The sequence below is a fragment of the Dryobates pubescens genome, chromosome 18, assembly GCF_014839835.1.
Source record: "Dryobates pubescens isolate bDryPub1 chromosome 18, bDryPub1.pri, whole genome shotgun sequence".
Classification (NCBI taxonomy): domain Eukaryota; kingdom Metazoa; phylum Chordata; class Aves; order Piciformes; family Picidae; genus Dryobates; species Dryobates pubescens.
In genome coordinates, this window is record NC_071629.1 from 3,444,236 (window position 1) to 3,464,691 (window position 20,456).

General features: G+C 50.2%; 1 protein-coding gene across 1 annotated transcript; it reads right to left on the bottom strand.

The window, feature by feature from the left end:
• Nucleotides 1–1,681: 1,681 nt before the first annotated feature.
• TBX22 (T-box transcription factor 22) lies at nt 1,682–7,381 on the bottom strand. Its single transcript, XM_054169622.1, has 8 exons — nt 7,193–7,381; nt 6,949–7,078; nt 6,415–6,516; nt 6,026–6,200; nt 5,649–5,813; nt 5,271–5,335; nt 5,104–5,189; nt 1,682–2,303 (listed from the first exon to the last, which is right to left on the bottom strand). The coding sequence occupies exons 1-8, from the start codon at nt 7,326–7,328 to the stop codon at nt 1,717–1,719; spliced, it is 1,446 nt and encodes a 481-aa protein (XP_054025597.1). The 5' UTR covers nt 7,329–7,381; the 3' UTR covers nt 1,682–1,716.
• Between the last annotated feature and the right edge of the window lie 13,075 nt (nt 7,382–20,456).

The following is a 20,456-nucleotide window of genomic DNA, read 5'->3' on the forward strand; positions in this document are numbered from 1 at the left end:
GGGAACCTGGCCACCACCATTCACAGGGCACAGCTTGGAAAGGAAGGACTCCTGGATTGAAAAGGATTGGGTTTGGGGTTTTTTTGGTGTGTTTTGTTTTGTTTTAATAAAAACAGTGGAAAAAAACTAAGAAACAGCATGAGAAAGTTCATCTTTACAGTTGCACAGATGATTTAGCAAGGCAAGCAGGGCCCACCCTTTCCTACTGGTATCACTGGGGGCTCTGTGAACAATCAGAGCAGGCAAATTAGGGAAACTGATGCTTTGCAGCAAAGCCTCACAAAACTAAAACTCTGGCTTTTAGTTACTTTAACAGGGTTTTGGGTCACTTGTTCTGTTCTTAATTTGTTGTCTGTTATGGAGGAGGACATAAGCTAAACTCTGACACCAATTTTGATCCTTAAACCTGGCCTTAATCCCTATATTCTGTTTGCAAGCACAGAATTCTCTTATCTCAACCCCAAAATGCAGCTGGTCCCAGTCAAGCCTTATTTTCAAATCTCTCTTATGTATCAGCTCATGAATTTGGCTTCAGGTAAGGGCTGAGCATGGATCAAATAATCAAACCTGTGCCCAGACTGATGGTGAGCTCTGCCGTGCCCTTAGAGCTAGAGATTACTTACAGGAATAAAAAGAATATCCACAGGTTACAATAAAACAAAGAAGGGGGAGTTGAAAGTCTCATGTTTGGGGGCCTGTGGAGTTATAACTCTCCAGAAAGGATCTGCTTTCTCCATGGGATTGAGCCAGGAGCATCCCTGCCCCTTCCTGTGGGCACAGGGTGGCCCACGCCATCCCAAGTGGGTCTTCTGTGCCCCCTGAGCTGAAAGCACTGGGCAGGAAGAACGTGTTGCAGGGTTCCTGGAGGTGTCACCCCACACAGCTCCCTGAGATGTATCCCCCAGCATGAATTCATCTCGCAGTGAGGGAGATGCATGAATCTCCACCCTCTATTCCTTCCCACCACGCTGCCAGGACTGGTGCCACTCTGCACTACTGTCTACTAGAGATCTCCAGAAGCAAGAGCATGGAAAGGAGAGTTCTTGAGGCACTCTTGCATCAGGCTCTACTTTCTCATCCCCACAAGGCAGCAACACATCCATCTTTCATCCTGTCTTTCTTTACCTTGGCAAGAAGATGCTTAGATTTACATCCCCTCTCTGGTGACCCCCGAGTCAAGGTCCTGGAGAACAAGGCACTTTCGTGTCATTAATTAGGACCCATGAAGGCCAAGGAAACACGAGAACATGCTCAAGCTCTTGGCTGAATGTGGCTCCTTTGCTGACTCAAGGTCTTGAATAGTCCCTTTGAAATGAGTAGAAAACTCAGATGGGTTGAGCAGAAGCTCCCTGGGTCTTTGAGCTAACTAAAGGCAAGCTGCAGACTTTCAGGAAAGCATATTGGTAGCAACGTGCCCACCCACGGTCCCACTCCAGAGTGCAAATGTTCCAAAGGTGACTCTGTAGTTTGCTCTTAACCTACAACCACCACAGAAAGAATACCAAAAGGTATCACCTGGCTGTGGATCATCTCAGACCCTCCACCCTCCTGCCAACACCACACATTGGCCCACCAAAAATAAACCCCAACCAAGTGGAAGTTCAAGCCCTCAGCGTCCCACTTGTGTATGATGCAACATGTCATGGTCAGTATCTAGGAAGCCCTTGGGTATGAGGGAAAGGCTTGCTTTACATATAGAAAGGTCTTAGAATCCCACTACAGGCACTGGTTAAGTGTTGGGTGCCAGGCAGAGTGGGTACATCTGCCATCTCTCAAGGAAGCAGGGATGCTGTCACTCACTTTGCAGTGGCTCGCTGCATTCATCAGTCTGGATGGCACGGAGAAGTTGTAGCCGTAGAAGCCATATGGAGGATGTAAAGAACAATTAAGTGCTTCCCGAGCAATGGGACTTGATGGGAAAATGTTTCCAGATGCAGGTAATCCATACAACACTTGACTGGCAGAGTTGAAGTCTTCTGCTTTAGCATTTTTCAGGTTGGTTATGCCGAGGGAAGAGAGTTTTGGTACCTCCACCATCAAGGGGGGGAAAAGATGTGGGTTGGTGCCCCCTAGCTTTTCGTGGCTTGGGAAGAGGAGAGGTTGTTGTCTCAGGAGGCTTGTAGGGCAAATCTTGTAGTAGAGGGGCAGGCTGAGGTTGTGTAGGTAGGTCTCTGGGCACGACACACCAAGGTTGCTCGCTGGCAAGTGAAATGTAGGAGGTGAGCACGGTGGAGAGAGCAGGGGGTTGAGAGGAGAGGGTGTCCCACCGCTGGAGGCCACCGGTGAAGAACTGGAGCTCCCACCTGAAAATAAAACCAGAAATGGTCCAGGCTGGGCTAGCTGGTAGTCACAGCAGGGAACCCTGGGAGGACTCCCGCTCCCACTCCACATCTCCCTGCAGCCAGTGTCCATCCAAGAACAAACTTTCTCCGACGATCAGTTCCTGCAAAACGGGAAGGTCTGTCCATACATCAGTTGCTGCCATTACTTGGCACTTGCCTGAGAACACTACTCACAGAGGTTTAAAGCTGGCATAATTGTGAGGTTCATCTCCGCAGGTACAGATAACCTGCCGGGGCTGTGTCTTGCCACAGCACCGATAACCTTCACCATTCACCACTTTAGGATCCCTATTTTTGTGCAAATTACCGGCAGCTTTCCCCCCTTGCATCTAAGAACAAAAAAAAGTATTCAGCCCGGTGGAGAAGGTTTTTTTTTTCGTACCTTCCTGCTCACAGGAATTGCCTCATTTTACTTGGCAATTTGAAACATGCCCTGGAACACTGGAGGTGTCTCCAGGAGCTGTAAATGCATGTGTCATTTTAACCTTCTCCTAGCTGAAAGGGAATCAATGAGCACTTTCAGAATTCGGTAGGGAAGCCACCGCGGCTCGCTTCACGTCTGAGCACTGCCAGGGCTGCTGTGTTTAACATCCCCTGCTCGGCAGCGGCTCCTCGACCCTCTAGAGCAACATTTTCGAGCAGGAACTACGAGTCAGCAGCTGATAATCGGCAGAATGGTGCTCGAGAGCCATTAGACAGACGTCGGTGTCCTTTAACACCATCTAAGAGCTGCGCTTCTTGGGTGCATCTTCCGCTGCAGTTCGTTACTGCATTTTTCCAAAGCGTGTTTTCCCCCTCCCCAGCTTTACCTCCATTCCTTACCAAAGTCACTGGGAAAAGACAGGAGGGAAAGCAGGTCCTTTTGTGCAGCGTGTTTTCCCTCTCTTTACCTTTAATTCCAAGCGATGGAATTTGATCTAGTCAGGCTTTGCATCCAAGCAGCAACACAGAATCAATTGTATAATGCTGGATCACACCTCAGAAACCCACCGAGACTTTGGACACGGTGCAGATCAGTTCTGCAAACCCCAGAGTATCTCGCAGGTTGGGTAACACACAGGCTGCATCGAGCTGCAGCCATCCAGGAATATTGGAGGACTTGGAGGGCTCACCCTTCCACACTGATGTCAGCAGCTGTTTCAGTCCTGACATCAGCAAGAGCAGGGCAGGGACGTGGTCCTGTCCCGGTGTACCCATCCTGACGCCCTCCCAGGACTCAGGGACTTTCTGGTCGTGTACAATGATGTGATGGAGCTGACATTTACGAGTGCGAGGCAGCGAATTAATCCCTACAGAGCCGGCTGCAGCAGAGCAAGGGGGGCGGTTAGTATTTACTAAAGGTATCCAAAACAATAAGTTTGGGAACAGGGATCACAGCGGGAAGGACAGAGCAGCTCCAAGAGCAGATTCTTTCTGCCTTTTCTATTAGGCTTTAAAATCCCAATTTATGGCAAATTCTTTCTTTCTTCAACATACTGTTTCTTTTGATTCACCTTCTGGCTTGGGGGCTTTGAGATTTCTGTTTCTCGGTTTCTCCTCACAAACACAATTTTATTATTAGTGGAACTGGAGACTTTGTTACATTTACAACAATTCGGGAAATTAACTCTGAATTTAAAAAATGTCAATTACATTAAGACTAGCAAAAAAAAAAACCCCACCCAACCAAAAATCCTGGGAAGCTCTAATATTTTAGCATCTGCATGACAATCAAGGCAGTTGCCGTTGTCTCATTCCCTGCCGCAGCCCATCCATCAGCTCCTCTCCCTGATCCTCTGAAAAACTTATTCCAAAAGCATAAAACCTTCCCTAAATTAGAGTTATTATTATTATTGATGATGATGATGATGATGATACCGGGTTCTTTTTTCCAACCCGATAAATCTCTTGATTTCCCCCTACCCTGATTTTGACACCTGGATTTTTGCTGGGATTTTATCAGCATTTCCCTGCGGAAAGAGGAATGGTTAGGAGTGTCCCTGATACTTCGAAGAGTTCCGAACGCAAATGAGGGTTAAACTGGAGACTTTCAATCCAAACCGGAGCGCTCCAGCCTGCAAATAGTCTGTTAACTTTTTATTTCCCTCCAACGCTCTGAGCAATCAGCTTTCAAATAATACTTGGGAAAGCTGAGGAGGTTTTTTGCTCTGAAAAAGGACTGCAAAACAGCGGCAGGCACTTGCCAGGCAGAGGGAGATATTTTTTTTTTCCTGATGAACCTTTCCCCTTTCCCTATATTTCCGCAGAAATAACGGGCTGGGGGACTGCTGCATCCTAACGAGCAGCGGATTCTATTTTCTCTTGCATCGCTCGCGTTCTCAGAGCAGCACCCGCTGCAGAAGAGGGCGGCCGTCACCGTTATCCCGTTTTCAGCCGGTATTCACAAACGGGTTGGAAACAGTTAGTGTAACGGGATCAAAGCCGTCACGACCCGGCTCTGAATTAGCCTCCTACATGCTCTGCTATTTTTTTTTCGGCCCGTCTAAACCTGATTTCTGCTGACCGATGGGGGTAGACCGCGCTGCTCCCCTCCCCAGGGCGAGCCCTCTCCTCCTCAAATCGATTTTAACATGAATTTTGGCCGAAAACAAGCGGAACTGGCTTCCCAAGTGGTTGCGCTGGCCGCTGGTTCCCTGTCTGGACCCACCTCGTTATCTGAAGGGTTTAAGACCCCTCGACGCACTCCCGCGGAGATCTCCGGCCGCAGTCCCGAGACCGCGGGGTGGGACGGGGGAGAAGAAACGCGGCAAACAAGACTTACCCTGGCTGTCAGCGCCGAAAGCCTTGAAGTCCAAGGAGATGGGGGGGCGCCACGGGTATGTCTCCAGGAGTCCGTCCAGGACCCCCCTGCGAGGGCAAGACCGGGCTGAGCAACCGTGGCGGGCCGGAGCGCGGCGGGGTGGGTGGAAGGGCGGCCCCGGCCCTTACCTGTTCCTCCCGGGATCCCGAAAACCTTTGGCGAACGGATTCCTGTCGATCTTCAGCTTCGTGATCTGGGGGAGTAAGAGAAAAGGGCCGTTGAGGAGCAGGACGGCCATTGACTCGATCCCGGTGCCGCCAGGGCTCTCCGTGCCTCCAGCCGGTCCCTGGTACCGTCGGATCTCTCCATTGCCCTCCACCTGTTTCCAGTACCGCCGGGGCTCTCCATCCGCTCAGATCACAATACCATCAAGGCTTTGCATGCCCCCCGACCTGTCCCCCGGTACCATCTATGCTCTCCGATAAGTACCGATAGGGCTCTCCATCTCCCCGGTCTCTGGTACCGTCGGGGACCTACACTACCACCCCCGAGCTGTTCTCTGGTACCTGCTGGTTTTGGTAGGCCGTGACGGTGGTGAACTCTGTCTCTTGGAAGGAGAAGGTCTGCACCCCCTCGGCCGGCAGCGACTGGATCTGCGCTAGATCGAAGCGAGAGTCCTGGGCGATAACGTGGACGCGGGGCTTGTACTTATGCATGGATTGCAGGATGATCTGGGAGAAGGTGGAGAGCAGGCTGAGCCCCTTCGAAATGGAGAAGGGCACGGAAAAAACCCCACCATGGTGGGTTTCTTTTCCACGGGTGGGACCCAGCCTTCATCTCGCATCGCTCAGACTTAAGAGGAACTGGTCCTCTGCGTTGTCCTGCCGCGGTGATGCTCTGCCCCCTCCCCAGCTCCCTCCCGGCGGGGCTGCCCCACACCTACGTGTCCCTTGTCGTCCATCTCGTTGTTGGTGAGCTTCACCCGGTCAAAGCTGATGATTTGCCTCATCCAGGTCTCTCCCGAGCAGGGGGAGTCGGGGTGGATGTAGAGCCGTGGGGTGATACAGGAGTGGTCCGTGTTCCCCGCCACCATCCACTGCGAGCTGTGATAGACGTACCTGGCCCGGGCCGGGCCCACGCACACCTATAGACTCTATAGATACATGCAAGCCCGGCAGTCCCCCCTCACCACGTATCTGTGCAACCCCCATTCCACCAACATGCACTCAATGGGACTGAGCAGACCCCAAACAGTCTGCAGAGAGGAATCCTGAGCGGGTAGGGGTGTTTATGGAGGTCTGGGGGCGCCTCTCGGTCCCTCCTTTCCCGTACCTGTATCTTTTGGAGTCTACCGGGACAACGTCGATGGCAATATAATACTGCTTCAGCGGCTCCAGCCCCTTTACCTTCACCCTGACCGACGGGAACATCCTCCTGCGGGCAGAGGGGAAGGTCCTGAGCAAGAGCTGCCACTCCAATGGCGAAAAAGGGGGTGAAAAAATTAGGTAGGCATGGGGGGAAAAAAAATTGAACTCGATAAAAATAGAGAAAGAAAGTGGACAAAGGAAAATACCCCAACCAAGCCATAAAGGGGGGGGGGGGGGGGGGGGGGGGGAAGAAAAAATAAGGAAAAAAAAAAAGAAAAAGAAGAAATAAAAGGAGGGGGTAAGGGGGCAGAAGAGGAAAAATAGAAGGAAAAAAAAATGAAATATAAGGGGAAAAATAAAAATAAGAAAACAAAGAAAATTAAGAAAAAATAAAAGGGGGGAAAAAGAACACACAACGAAAAAGAGACAAAAGAATAATGAACGGAGTGGGTAAAGTCAGGACCGGAGCCGGGAAGAGGGGCGGCAGAGAGACCGGTACCTGCCCGCCTTGGTGATGATCATCTCGGTGCCGATCTCATGGAACCTCCTCCAGAGCTCAGAGCCCTGCAGCTCCACCTGCACCCCGGCCCCCGCCTCCCGGCTCTCGACACCAGCCTTGGGCCGCTTCTCTGCGGGGAAGAGAAACGAGAAGAGGCGGCTCATGAGGCTTTCGGGGGCTGGGGGTGTCCTCAGCCCGCCGCCGTCCCGGGGGTCCCCTTCCGGGCGTCGCCGCCGCTACCAACCCGTCTCCGGGGCTCCGCGGCTCTGCCGGCAGCCGGCCCCAGGCTCCTCGTCTTGAGCATCCGGCACCTTCCTTTTGGCAGAACGTCCCACCAAGGCTTCTACTGAGAAGGCGTGAGCCCGGGAGCTGAGCGCCATCCCCCCCGGGCCGGGGGTCCCCCCGGGGCTCAGGCCGCCGGGGGCTCCATCCCGGCCGGGACCCAGCGAGCCTCGCCCGGCCGCCGCCCGGCTCCCGTCGGGGGGCAGCGGCCACGGCGAGATCCTTCTGCATCCAACTGAGTCAATAGACGGCTGCAGCCTCCACTGTTTGTTTTGGAAACTGGTGGGAGCGTAAGAAACGTTGAGTGACATTTCATAGGAGTACCGGGGGGGTTGAGGGGAGGGAGGGCAGAGCGGGAGGAGGGGGGGGGGGGGGGAAGAGCGGAGGAAGAGGAGCCGGCCCCGTCTAGGATCAATAAAGGAGTTACTGTTCTCCATTAAATTGTAAAACTCAAAGAAATTTGACATAATTGCACACTAGGGGCCACTTTTCCAACAAAAGTGCAAATAACGTTTAACCAGAACCAGCACAAAAAGAAGAAAAAGAAAAAGGGGGGAAAGGGTGTAGAAAAGAAAAAAAAGGGGGGGTGGGGGGTGGGGAGGAAAGAAAGTGAAAGCAAAAGAAGAAGAAGAAGAAAAAAAAGAAAAGAAAAAGGAAAAAGAAATAAAGGAAACATAGCAAAAAGAAAAAAGGGGAAATGAAAAGCATAGCAAAAAGGAAAAGAAAATAGAAAAAGAAAAGATGGAAAAAGGGGGGGAATGGAAAAAGGGGGAAAAGAGATAGAAAAGGGGAAAAAAGAAAAAGAGGGGAAAGAAAAGAAAAAAGGGTGCAAAAATTAAAATAAAAATAAAAGTAGAAATAAGAAAGGAAAAATAGAAATAAATAAAGAAACAGCAAGAGGAAAAATAAGCAAAGAATAAGAAAAAATGGAAAAAATAGGAAGGGAGAAGCAAGGGGGGAAAGTAAAAGGAAGAAATGAAAAATAAATGTAAAAAGAAAAAAAAGGTAAAAGAAAAAAAGGTAAAATCAGAAAAGACAAAGAAGAGAAAAAGGTGAATAAAGGAAAAGAAGAGAAAAAGGTGAATAAAGGAGAAGAAGATTCCTGCCTGGCTTGGCCGCCCCGGGCGGCTCCGGGCTTGGGTGCGGCAGGGCTTTGCCCCAGCCAGAGACCCCCGACTGTCCCCGCGGTGTTCCCGGCACTGAGGACCGCGAGGTCACCCCCCGGCCTGTCCCTCGTTTCTGCTTTGTGTTTTGTTTATTCGTTTTCTGGGTTTTTGGTAGTCCTGTGGTAAAGGCCCCGCTCCCGCCGCCCGCTCCGCACCCGCACGCCCCCGGGATGCTTCCGCGGCTCCGCTGCAAGCTCGGCCCGGCCGCGACAGCTGCGCGGACTTGGGCAGGAATCCCGGGGTTACTCTCTGGCGGTTCCTGGGAGCCCTGCGCTGCCGGGCCCGGTCCTGGGGGAGTCCAGAGGATGTCCAGGCCCGTTGTGGGCTGGGGAAAGTGCACAGGGAAATAGTTGAGCTGGGTTTGTGCGACGATTTTTGGGGCCCTCCCCAGCCTTCACAGGCTGGAACGCCCCGCACTGAGTTATTTTCCACCCGAGCATCCTCCCTAGAGCCAGCACCAAAGGCAGGTTCCCAGGATCAGGGTGTTTTTTTTTGGGGGGGGGGGGAGGTGAAAGCAGTGATATTCATGCAGAGTAGGGTGGATGTCCACCTCTCCACCGTCCTACGTGCACCACTTGCCCCACTGCCTCTCCCTGCACGGGGGAGGTCAGCCGAGATACATGAGCCTTAACGGGAAAAAAAGGTGGAAAGGGATAAAATTCACCGGCCAGCTGAGAAAGCAGGTTGAGGCAGCAGCAGGGGGTGGTGTGGGTGGCTTCAGGGTGGGCAGGGGATGGGGTGCAGAGCTCTCTGCCACACTTTCAGGCGCTGCTGGAGTCTCCAGAGGGCACTGGTTTATCCAAGTGTTCCACTTCTCAGGCTTTCGTGCCGTGTTGGTCAGAGCTGGAGCCCTGGTGCACACATTTGTCCCAAGCCTTGGGCTGGCAGCAACCAAACTGCCTCACTGTTGTGGAGACAACCAAACCAAACCAAACCAAACCAAACCAAACCAAACCAAACCAAACCAAACCAAACCAAACCTTAGTTGCTGTCTGGCAAAACTCTTGACAAATGTGTGTTTAAATGTCCCAGACTCATATCACTGTCTTCAAAGCCCCATTCCATGGATGCTCCTCAGTTTATGGTGGGTTTTATCATGGTGATTGTCCCCCTGCACTTGGCACTGGTGAGGCCACACCTGGAACACCAGGTTCAGTTTCAAGCCACTCACTCCATGAAGGACATTCAGGTACTGGAGTGTATCCAAAACAGGACAAGAAAGCTGATGAAGGGTCTAGAGCACATGTCATAAGCTGAATTGTGTGGTGATTTTGTCCCAGTGTCATGGAATTATAGATTCATAGAATTGTTTGGTTGGAAGAGACCTTTAAGGTCATTGAGTCCAACTGTTAATCCAGCACTTGTCACCACTGAACCATGTCCCTTAGCCCCACAGTGTCCCTCCACCCTTTCACTGATGTCCACCTGTAGTCACCCTGTAAAGACCCAAACCCTGCTGATGTGGTTTTCCTACACAGAATCCCAGATTCCCAGCATGGTGAGGGTTGGAAGGAACCTCTGGAAATTACCTAGTCCAACCTCCCTGCTAAAGCAGGGCCACCCACAGGAGGCTGGGAGGATCACAACCTCCAGGTGGGTTTGGAATCTCTCCAGCGAAGGAGACTCAACAGCCTGCTCCAGGGCTCCGGCACCCTCACAGTGAAGAAGATTCTCATCCCATCCAGATGGAACCTCCTGCATTCCAGTTAGTGCCTGCTGCCCCTTTTCCTCTCATGGAGCACCACTGAGAGGTGTCTGGCTCCATCCTCTTGCCTCCACCCTTTAGCTATTGATCAGCATTGAGCAGACCCCCTCTCAGTCTGCTCTTCTACAGGCTAAACAGCCCCAGGGCTCTCAGCCCCAGAGGCATCCCCATCATTTGGGGTGAGAACAGGATCACAGAATCAATAAGGTTGGAAAAGACCTCAAAGATCATCAAGTCCAACCTGTCACCCAACGCCTCATGACTACTAAACCATGGCTTCAAGAGAACAAGGCAGGGGAAGAAACTTTAGGTGGTTATCTTTCTCTGCCCTCACCCCAGTCAGGATCAGCTCCACCTTCTCTATTGCTTCTCACCAAGAGAAATGGAATTAATTTCATAGGCATGCTCATCGCTATCAAGGCACCAGCTGATGATTGCAAGGCAGGGTGAACGCTGGGTCCTTCCTGGCACCTGGCTGAGGCTGCTCTCCCCAGTGCTGATGGAAGCCAGCTGAGGGCATCAAGTGTGAGCCTTTATCTCTGCTGACATGACATATTATTAAAAAGCATTTGGAGTAATCTTTTCTTTCCTTAAGCACTGCAACACATTTCAAGGACTTGGCCAGGGATCAACCAAGCCTTTTTAATTTCCTACAGTGAAAACCAAAACAACAAGAAGGGGAAAAAAAAAAAAAGAAAGAAGAAGAAAGCCCAGTTGAGATGATATAATCAGGAACATTTTGAGGGTTTAGGTCAAATTAATGTGTCAGAGGAGGGTTTGCAGGGGGCTTGGAGAGCTTTAATCTCTCAAAGCCTGACTCAGACCCTTCACGGGCCCTGTAGGCTTATTGTCTTTTCCAAGTGATGTGACGGTGCGCCACGTATTAGCATCATCAGAAAAGGGAGCAGAGAAGCTTTCTTGGCACCAAGTTCAGAATAACTAACTTAATTTCCAAGCCAGAGTTATCCAATATGCCAGAGATGTTTGCTTAGCTTGGAAATGATCTTTTAATACTGCCCACGAATCCGCCGGAGCACACAGGTAAATCCCAGACACAGGCTTCAGGAGGTTTCACTGCGTTCAGGCTGCGCTCAGCTGTGCCAGGATTTACTCTGTGTTTACCAAACCAAACCAAAAACCCAAAGCAAACTTGTGCCTTAGGGGATAATATTTTAACATCACCCTGCACTCAGTTATGTAGCTCAGAGTTTCCTCTTTTCTATCCCCTCCTGACAGGGCACAGATGTATAGAAAGCTGAGATTATAAATTGGATGCTGGAACACGTTCAGTTCTAACAGATGAACTTGAAAGGTGATCTGTTTTCTACTTGACAAATTGCTAGTAAGAAAATCTTCTCTTTTTTTAAAGCATTTAGGGGGGACAAATGGTTTCCAAGCCTGCAGTTTCTGATCAGAAGTACACAGCTATGTGTCCTTATGTGCCCTTAAACAAGCCTGGACTCCCCAACATTGCTTCCCCAAGGCTAGTAACAGGTGTGGGCACATCTGACACCCCCTGGGTGAATGGCAAGGGGGACATTTCTTCAGCAGTCTCTTCGGCTGGTGTAAATCTGTCCCAGTGAGGCCACTTCTGGAGTACTTTTCTAGGCTCCCCAGTTCAAGTGAGACAGGCAACTATTGGAGGGAATCCAGCAGAGGCTACAAAGTTGTTGAAGGGCCTGAAGCATCTCTGTGGTGAGGAAAGGCTGAGAGACCTGGGGCTGTCTAGCCTGAAAATGACAAGAACAAGAAAGGAGCTTCCTGATGCTTCTCAATATCTAAAGTGTGGTGAGCAAGAGGATGGGGCCAGGCTCTTTTCAGTGGGTGCCCAGTGACAGCACAAGGGGCAACATGCACAGATCAGAACACAGGAAGTTCCATCTGAAGAAGAGGAAAAACTCAAGGATCAATCATTCCTTGTGATCCTGGGCAACCTGCTCTGGGTGATCCCTCACATTTCCCCCTTCAAAATCTTGCCTCTCCTCTAAAATGTACTTCAGGCTTGACTTAACCACATTCTCACATGCTGCTTATTTTTTATTCTAGGACTCCTTTGTTGTATCACAGAATCACAGAATGGTTTGGGTTGGAAGGGACCTTAAAGATCATTCAGTTCCAACCCTCTGCCATGGGCAGGGACACTTTCCACTAGCCCAGGTTGCTCAAAGCTTCATCCAGCCTGGCCTTGAACACCTCCAGGGATGAGGTGTCCACAACCTCCCTGGGCAACCTGTTCCAGTGGCTCACCGCCCTTATGGTAAGGACTTCTTCCTCATGTCCAATCTGAAGTTACTCTGCTCTAGTTTAAAACCATTGTCCCCTCTCCCTGGGCACTCCCAGCCCTTGTCAAAAGTCCCTCCTCAGGTGTCCTGGAGCCCCTTCAGGTACTGGAAGGCTGCTCTAAGGTCTCCCCAGAGCCTTCTTTTCTCCAGGCTGAACATCCCCAACTCTCTCAGCCTGACTCATAGCCCAGTCATAGCCCAGTTGGTATTTTTCCACTTCCCCCCAACTGCTAGCAAATAAATCATCTATTTTTTCCCCTCACATCCCAGCCCATTTACTTGTCAGGTTGTAAATACAAATCTAATAGGGATAAGCCTGACACAGAAGAATTTCCCACTAATATCTAATATTCCAACATGCAAATAATATCAGTTTCTTGGGAGAGAGAGAAAAATAAATGTATGGATGTCACAGTGTGCTGCAAGGAGCTGCCACTAAGGACAGAAGAAAGGGATGGAAGGTCAGGAGCGTGGTAAAGACCTAATAAATCAGTACCTAAATGCTCTGGCTGCAGCTGGGGTGGGTGTAATTGTTAGCTGAGCAACCCTTCTGTGGGCTGAAATAACACCAGTTTGGGTTCTCCAGGAACTGGAAATTGCAATGTTCAACTTTAATTTCTGTAAATGCAACTGGCACTTTATGGCACTCATTAACTAATTGCTCACTAACAGCTTAACAAAGATTTCTTTCCTGAAAGCCAATGTTTTAAACAGAGAGTAAGTGAATCTTGGCAGAAAACACCTGTGGCAGCTTGAAACAGCGCTCAGGAGATTGTTTTCCTTTACTTTCTCCAATGTCCAGCCCCACAGAGAAGCTTCAGTTTCACCCTCTGCCTTATTTTGCCCATAATAAACTCTGGGAAACTTCTGCTCCTACATCCGAGTGCAACGTGATGCTGTGAGCTCTTCACCCTTGCTGGGCTTCAGCACCCCCAGGTGCAACGCCCAAAGCTGGAGGTGATGGCAAAGTTCAGCCTCTCCCTGTCCACAGGAACACCCTGAAGTAATGCCATGGCCACCATGGGAGCTCTGGGGGAGGAATGGCCACGTAGGGGACATCCAGCACTGAAGTTTCTTGGTTGGTTGCCCTCCCAAGGCAGTTCTGCACCACCTCCATGTGCTCTGCATTTGCTGAAGGGATGTTCAAGTCAATTTCTGTTAGGTTGTTTTATCAACATGCCCCTAAGAAGGCTGCACAGGGAACAGGATTAAACTTGAAGGAAATGATTTAGTGAAGTGAAAACAACATTTGGGGAGAGTTACCTCGAGTTGAAGGAGGACTTGGGTGACTTTATGATGAGAGAAGGGTTGGTGGGGTTCCCTGCCATACCCAGAGACACTGAGGAAGGGTCAGTAGTGTTCACCTGCCATTGGGGTAAGGATCACCTTGCTCACCTCCAGTATCAAGATGTGAGATTCCACCATGAGGACATTCATCCATCAGCTATGCCTGCAGCTGCCCCACTGGGAGCTTCCCCAGGACTGCCACTGTGTCTGGGCCTATGGTATGGAGGCTTCTTTAAGATATCTCATGGCAACTTCACTATGTTTTCTGGAAAATCAAGATTTCTTGGCTTTGTGCTGTGAGGAACACTTTCAGGGTCACCTTTCCTAGCCCAGCTCCTGGCTTTTGGCTGGTGGCTCTGGGTGAAGAGCAAAGTGAGAAGCTGCTCCACCCTTTTTCCAGCCACCAGCAGCAGCCTTCTCATCCCCCTGAGCAGCTTTCCCACCACTTTTCCTTCATCATGACTTCTCCAGAGCTGAGAAATAAGACCAAGACCTGACCCCTTCCCCCCCCCTCTAAGTAAAGGGAAAAAAATCCTGCAGTGTTGAACTTTTCTCATAATACTTAAAGAAAATACTCCAAGAATGTGCAATATTGGGGGATTTAGAAAGAGCAAAATTAACCACATGGACACAGCAGAAAACCTTTAGAATGGCACTAAAATGTGTCCCATCTGGATTTACCACAGTGAAGAGGTCCAGGGGAAGGGGGCTGACCCTGCATGAGCCCTGTGAGCTGCAGGACCCCTTGTCCCAGGGGCCACCCCTGCCTTCTCACCGGTGGAGCACAGGGAAGGAGCAGCCAGACTTCTGGCTTTAGCTGCCAGAGAAACCACACAGGAGAAGTGAAATTAAAACAGTTGTGGGGAAGCTGATATTGAGTTATTTTATATTCCCAAGCAGGAGCAAAGCTGGGTAGACCTGGGGAGGTGTTTCCTGCACTCCCTGCTCAGCACTGGGGCCAGGCAGGGTCTGGCCATGGAGCATCCTGGAGATGGGAAAACCATAGCAGCAATCTGAGGGCAAAAAGGCTGTGTGAAGAGGAAGGTGGGGTCGTTTTTACAAAGTGCAGCCTGTATTCTGCTTTGCTTCACTTCATGTGGGAACTGGGTACCTTGAGACATCACCTCAGTACTGGTGCCTAGGGGGAAGGTCCTCTGATGGCCTCAATGACATGACATTGTCTGCTCTGAAAGCGAAAATGGGACAAAGTCTCTTGTGACCACCAAGATCTGGGGCCAGGAAAGATGAAGGTCAGGCTTGCAAAGCCCACCTGCATGAATGGTCATCATCACTGGGATCAACACTCACTCCTTAAGGTAACAAGTAGCTGCCTCTCCCTTACCATCTCTGCCCCAGCATTGTCCCAGACCCCCTTGCCTGCATATTGGCCCAAAGTACCCACGAAGGCTGAGGCTGCACAGCTTTGGGGCTCATTCCACAAGGAGGTGATGCCACATGGCTGATGATGACTGGGTCAGGAAGGGGGTGCTGGGGAGTCCCACAGTCTCTGGCAGCGTCGTTCATGGTGCAGCCGATAGCCTGCTCAGCAGGCTGGCTTGCAAAACCAGTCCTGTCAGGGACATTCAGGTTTATTCATGCAGCAATTGCAGGGGTTTGGGGGCTTTTTCTTCTGGCTCACCCAGTCTTGGTGTCTGTAGTAAGCTTTGCTCCCCTCTTGCCTGTGCTCAGAGACGGTGGGTCCAAACAAGGTGGTGTGATTCAGTCCTGGTCCCACCAGTTCTGGTGCAGAGTGTTTTTCCAGCTGTTGGACTGGAAACTGTATGGACTGCTCTCTTTCTACTGATGCTGTCTCTGCACCTCCAGCACTTTGCTGTGACCCCAAGGCAGATTTGAGACTTTTCCATCCCTTTCTGGAGAACTAAACACAAACTCTGGCCTTAAACCGAGCCCACACCTGGGAGAGACCAACCAGCTGTGGAGAAACCCCTGCTTTGCTTTGCTGTTCTATCCTCTGTCACTGTGGCTAATTATTGCCCTAAATGCAAATGCAGAGGGATGAGAATAAAAGCTTGGAAAGGGAGAAGGACAATAAATCAGCAGGTTTGCAAGGAAGCTTTCACTCATCCTCCAAGAGCCAATAGTTTTTTGGAGTTGCTAACGAGGACTTGGGTGAAGGAAGTGACTTCTGCAATCAAACAGAAAAGATATGATCTGGCTGCTTCACAGCACCTGCCAATACAAATATCTGCCAGCAGATATGGAAAATAATAGCTTTAAAAACAAGGCAAAGAAGTGCATGGAGTTTCTGCAGGAGGGTGATGTCACCCCCACCCCCCAAGCCCCCCAGCCGAGCTGTGTATCCTTTGTGTCTGAAATGAAAACCTCCTGAACTCCCCGTGCAGAGCTGGGTGAGACTCTGCTTTTCCACATCTCCCTGCAGGGATGATGGATGCTATTTTCTGGCTTTAATTTTAAAGTAATAAATAAATGTGATTGACTTGCCACCCCATAGCACCGAGTGGGCAAAGTAAGTCAATGCCTCTGCACCCACTGGTGTCCAGGGCGCTGTGATGGGAAGTCTGTCAAGGAAGTCTATGGCTGGAGGAGGAGAAGAAAATCAGCATTAGCTGAATTGGTCAACATGAGGAATTTCAGTGCAGAGGAGAGGGAACTCTGTCTCCATGGCACTGTCTCCCTTTCCCAGGTTTCCTTCTGGCTGCACTGGGTCGTGGGCTGGGGACTGTAAATTCAACAGCCCAAACTGCAGCCATCCTTTTCAATCAGGGAAGAAGAAAACCATGCAGTGATTTCCCAGAAGAAATGCTTCAACCTGTGGCTTTCTCCTGCTTGCAAACGTGGACAGTGATGCTGAGATCCAAAAACCACTCCAAACCATCACAATTAGCAAACAGCCATCTGGCTTGGTGGCTCAACACCTTCCGTGGCCGTAAATCCAAATCCCAGCATCACTAGCGAGGGATTTGGTCTGCAAAACAAGCTCTGTGCTTGAGTAATGTAAAAACAAGGTGAGAGCTGCAGCTTGGGGTGGAGCTGGCTCTGTCCAAGCATTCACTACCTTTCAGTGAGGACTGGGGGCTCTTGGCTTACACAGGAGCAGCCCCTCCCCAACTCTTCATGCCCCATGCAACGATTTGGCTCTCTGAGCCTTTTCCTGAGGTCAGCTACCCTCACCCAACACCATTTCTATTCCTTCATCAGCCCATTCTGTCCCATCTCCAAGGCTCCAGGCACACCCTTGGGGTTCCCTAGAGCCATCATGGCCACAGACCAATGCTTATTAGCTATTGTTTCCTACCTAAGGTTTCCAGGACCAAAGCAAGTGAAACATGCAGGTGCTAGAGGAAAGACCTTTCCATCCTAAATCTGTAATTCTCTGCTCCAGCTGGGCTTGCTATGACCTGCAAAGAGTTTTCCCATCCTTGACTGGAGCCCATGCTGCAGAATGGGAGGATTTGGAAGTGACAAAATGCTTCCTTGCTATCTGCCACACATTGATCTTAGTTCCTCCCCTTACATATTGTTTCTGAACAAGCTTCAATTTAAAAATAGGAATATGGACATGACATGCATGAGAAGCCCTATCAAGAGGCAGAAAAGACACTGGTAGAGCCCTGAAATTCTCACAGTCACTGTGCTTCTGGGCACCACAGCCCTGAAAACTCGACTCAGACCCTGCACCTGGAGCATCTGCCTTCAGTAGTACTCTGCCCTGCCAGTCATGCCCAGAAGGCTGAGTTCTGGTTACAGCTCTCACACACACAAAAATGTCCCTCTTCCTAAGCCATAAGACCTGGAACTAGCAGCTGAGGCTGATTTTGGCCCTGCAGAGAGGTTTAGCCATCAAGAAGTTGTGTGTTTTTTGCACATCTGGTTGTGTTTGGGGTGATATTACCTCTCGGTCTGTCCATGCCCATTAGTTCCTGGAGTGAGTAGCCCCTCCTCCATGTGCAGAAGTGCACTGAGGGGAACCTGGGGGGCATTTTGCATTGAAATAGACTTGGTGATTCCTTAGCAATCCCATGTTTGAAGGTTTAGGACTGAGTATGGCACTGAACCAAGTGACAGGGCAGGTTTCACTTCCCCTGCAACGGTGCCACCAAGGCAGAAGGTGAGACAGCTACAGGAAAAGTAGTTTGGGTTCAATAAGAAATGTTTTCCAAATGAATCTTACACCAGAACATAAACATGCCTCAGGGCCTTGAAATCTCTCCTATTTTTCTCAGAGCACCAAAGCCCTGCAGAGGTTTCCCAGGAGATGCTCCAGCACCCAGCGTAGTGTGGCAGGAGCTGCAGCAGCTCCAGCCCAGCGCTGCAGCCCTTCACAGGTCACCTCCTGGGCTCCATGTACTTGGATTCAACTCTACTTTGCCTCCCTATTTGGACTGCTGGACCTCACAGCAGGCAGCACATGTAGGGGCAGGAGAGATTCTGCAAGCTGTAGGGAGCTGGACTGTAGGTTTTTGAATGTCATATCTTTTTGGATTTCATCTATTGTTTGGATTTCATACATGTTTTGGATAGCTGCCTACTTCTGTGCATCTGCTCAGTTCTGCTGTCCTTCATCCCACAAACCTAAAGCACTTCTGCACTGAACAGAATGAATCCAGGTCACTGAAAAAGATGATACAGCTCAGCACTGATGATACCAAACGCTGCTGCTCTGCACATCCTCCAGTTCCTGCTCCTGAAGGGTGAGGGATAGAATAGCTTTGCTTGCAGCACGGATTCACTGCTGGAGGACAGGGAAGAACTCAAATCTTGTCTTTAATGTACTTTCCTGCTGGATGTGTTAGCATTGCTCACTGGGCACTGCCCAGTGCTTGGGCAGAGTGAAGCTGTGGATGAGGACCAGCAGGGAGCTGTGTAAGAGCCACGACCACCCCCAAAGCATTTCAGATGCATGAGGGAAGATGCTCAGAGCAGGATCATTGGATCCAATAACCTTAATCATAGAATTAGGTGGGAAGGGATCTTTAAAGGTCATCTGTTTCCAACCCTTTCCCTGTGGAGCACAGGGACATCTTCAGCTAGATCAGAGTGCTCAGGGTCTCATCCAACCTGGCCTGCAACATTGCCAGGGATAGGACATCTACCACCTCTCTGGGCAAGCTGGGACAGTGTCTCACCACCCTCAGCATAAAACATTTCTTCCTTCTCTCTAAGTCTCCCTCTTTTGGTTTAAATCCATCACCCCTTGTCCTGTCACCTCCAACCTAAATAACCCTACGATTCTGTGTTCCCCTCAGGAGATGCTAGCAGCACTCTCTGCCTGATGCAGAAAGCCGGCAGACTGGAACCCTCCTGCTCGCCGAGCAGCTCCCAGCAGGGCTCAATTAGCTGTGGACGATGAATCCCAGTTGCCTCGGAGCGGTCGTTTCCCCTTCTGAAAGAGCAGCCGCGGCTCTGAGGCTGCCTGCAGACGCTTGGCCGTCCCTGCCATGGCACTGCCTGAAAGACCAGCGCTGTGTGGGTGGTATTACCCTGTCTGGGCAGCTGGAATTTGGAGGTAAGAGGGCTGAAACCTGTGCTTTCCTCTGGTTGTTATAACACAGTAGTGATAGCCACGAGATGAGCAGTATCTGTGCTCCAGCAAGCCACAGGGAGCAAATATTCCAAATACAGCACTGGGGTTTGGTTTTTTTTTTTCTCCATGCAGTTTATAGCAATAATAAAATGTGAGTAGGGGGATTAGTAACAAATGTGGGATTAGTAACAAATTAATACCAAACAAAATTGGTCTTCGTGGCTGACAAACGTAGCGGAGTGACACAAAAATGAGCTTGAGTTCTGTGCCTGGGTGACTGGGCTCTGAGAGGAGAAGGGGGTTGAGATTTGTGCCCTGGGCTCTGAAAGGAAAAGGGGGTTGAGATCTGTGCCTGAGCTCTGAAAGGAAAAAGGGTTTGAGATCTGTGCCTGGAGTCTGATAGGAGAAGGGGGTTGAGATCTGTGCCTCAGCTCTGAAAGGAGAAGGGGGTTGAGATCTGTGCCTGAGCTCTGAAAGGAAAAAGGGTTTGAGATCTGTGCCTGGAGTCTGATAGGAGAAGGGGGTTGAGATCTGTGCCTGAGCTCTGAAAGGAAAAAGGGTTTGAGATCTGTGCCTGGAGTCTGATAGGAAAAGAAGTTTGAGATCTGTGCCTGGAGTCTGATAGGAGAAGGGGGTTGAGATCTGTGCCTGGACTCTGAAAGGAAAAGGGGGTTGAGATCTGTGTCTGGAGTCTGATAGGAAAAGGGACTTGAGATCTATGCCTTCAGTCTGATATGAAAAGAAGTTTGAGATCTATGCTGGGCTCTGATAGAAAAAAGGGTTTGAGATCTGTGCTTGGACTCTGACAGGAAAAGAAGGTTGAGATCTGTGCCTGGAGTCTGATAGGAAAAGGGTTTGAGATCTGTGCCTGGAGTCTGACAGGAAAAGAAGGTTGAGATCTGTGCCTGGAGTCTGATAGGAAAAGGGTTTGAGATCTGTGCCTGGAGTCTGACAGGAAAAGAAGGTTGAGATCTGTGCCTGGAGTCTGATAGGAAAAGGGTTTGAGATCTGTGCCTGGAGTCTGATAGGAAAAGGGTTTGAGGTCTGTGATTGGGCTCTGAGTTCTGTGCCTGGGTGCCTGGCTGGGCTGTGGAGCCATGAGGTTTGCTGCCTGCCCTCACGAAGCAGCCTGCAAACCTCTGGCTGTCGCTGCTCCGTGTGAACAGACGCCGGGTTGAAAACTAGCTCAGTTTGTTTGCTTCCACAAGAATCAGGGATGCATTGGCAATAACTGGCAAGGCAAAAAGAAAAGCTTTTACTGATCCAACAGGTAATAGTAA

Bases quoted from the DNA above. Each gene is read 5' to 3' on its own strand.
- TBX22 (XM_054169622.1), bottom strand. From the start codon at position 7,328: ATGGCGCTCAGCTCCCGGGCTCACGCCTTCTCAGTAGAAGCCTTGGTG. The intron at 5,814-6,025 runs GTAGGTGTGGGG...ACCTTCTCCCAG, and splicing joins AGATGGACGACAAGGGACAC to ATCATCCTGCAATCCATGCA. The intron at 5,190-5,270 runs GTAAGGGCCGGG...TTGCCCTCGCAG, and splicing joins CGGGATCCCGGGAGGAACAG to GGGGGTCCTGGACGGACTCC.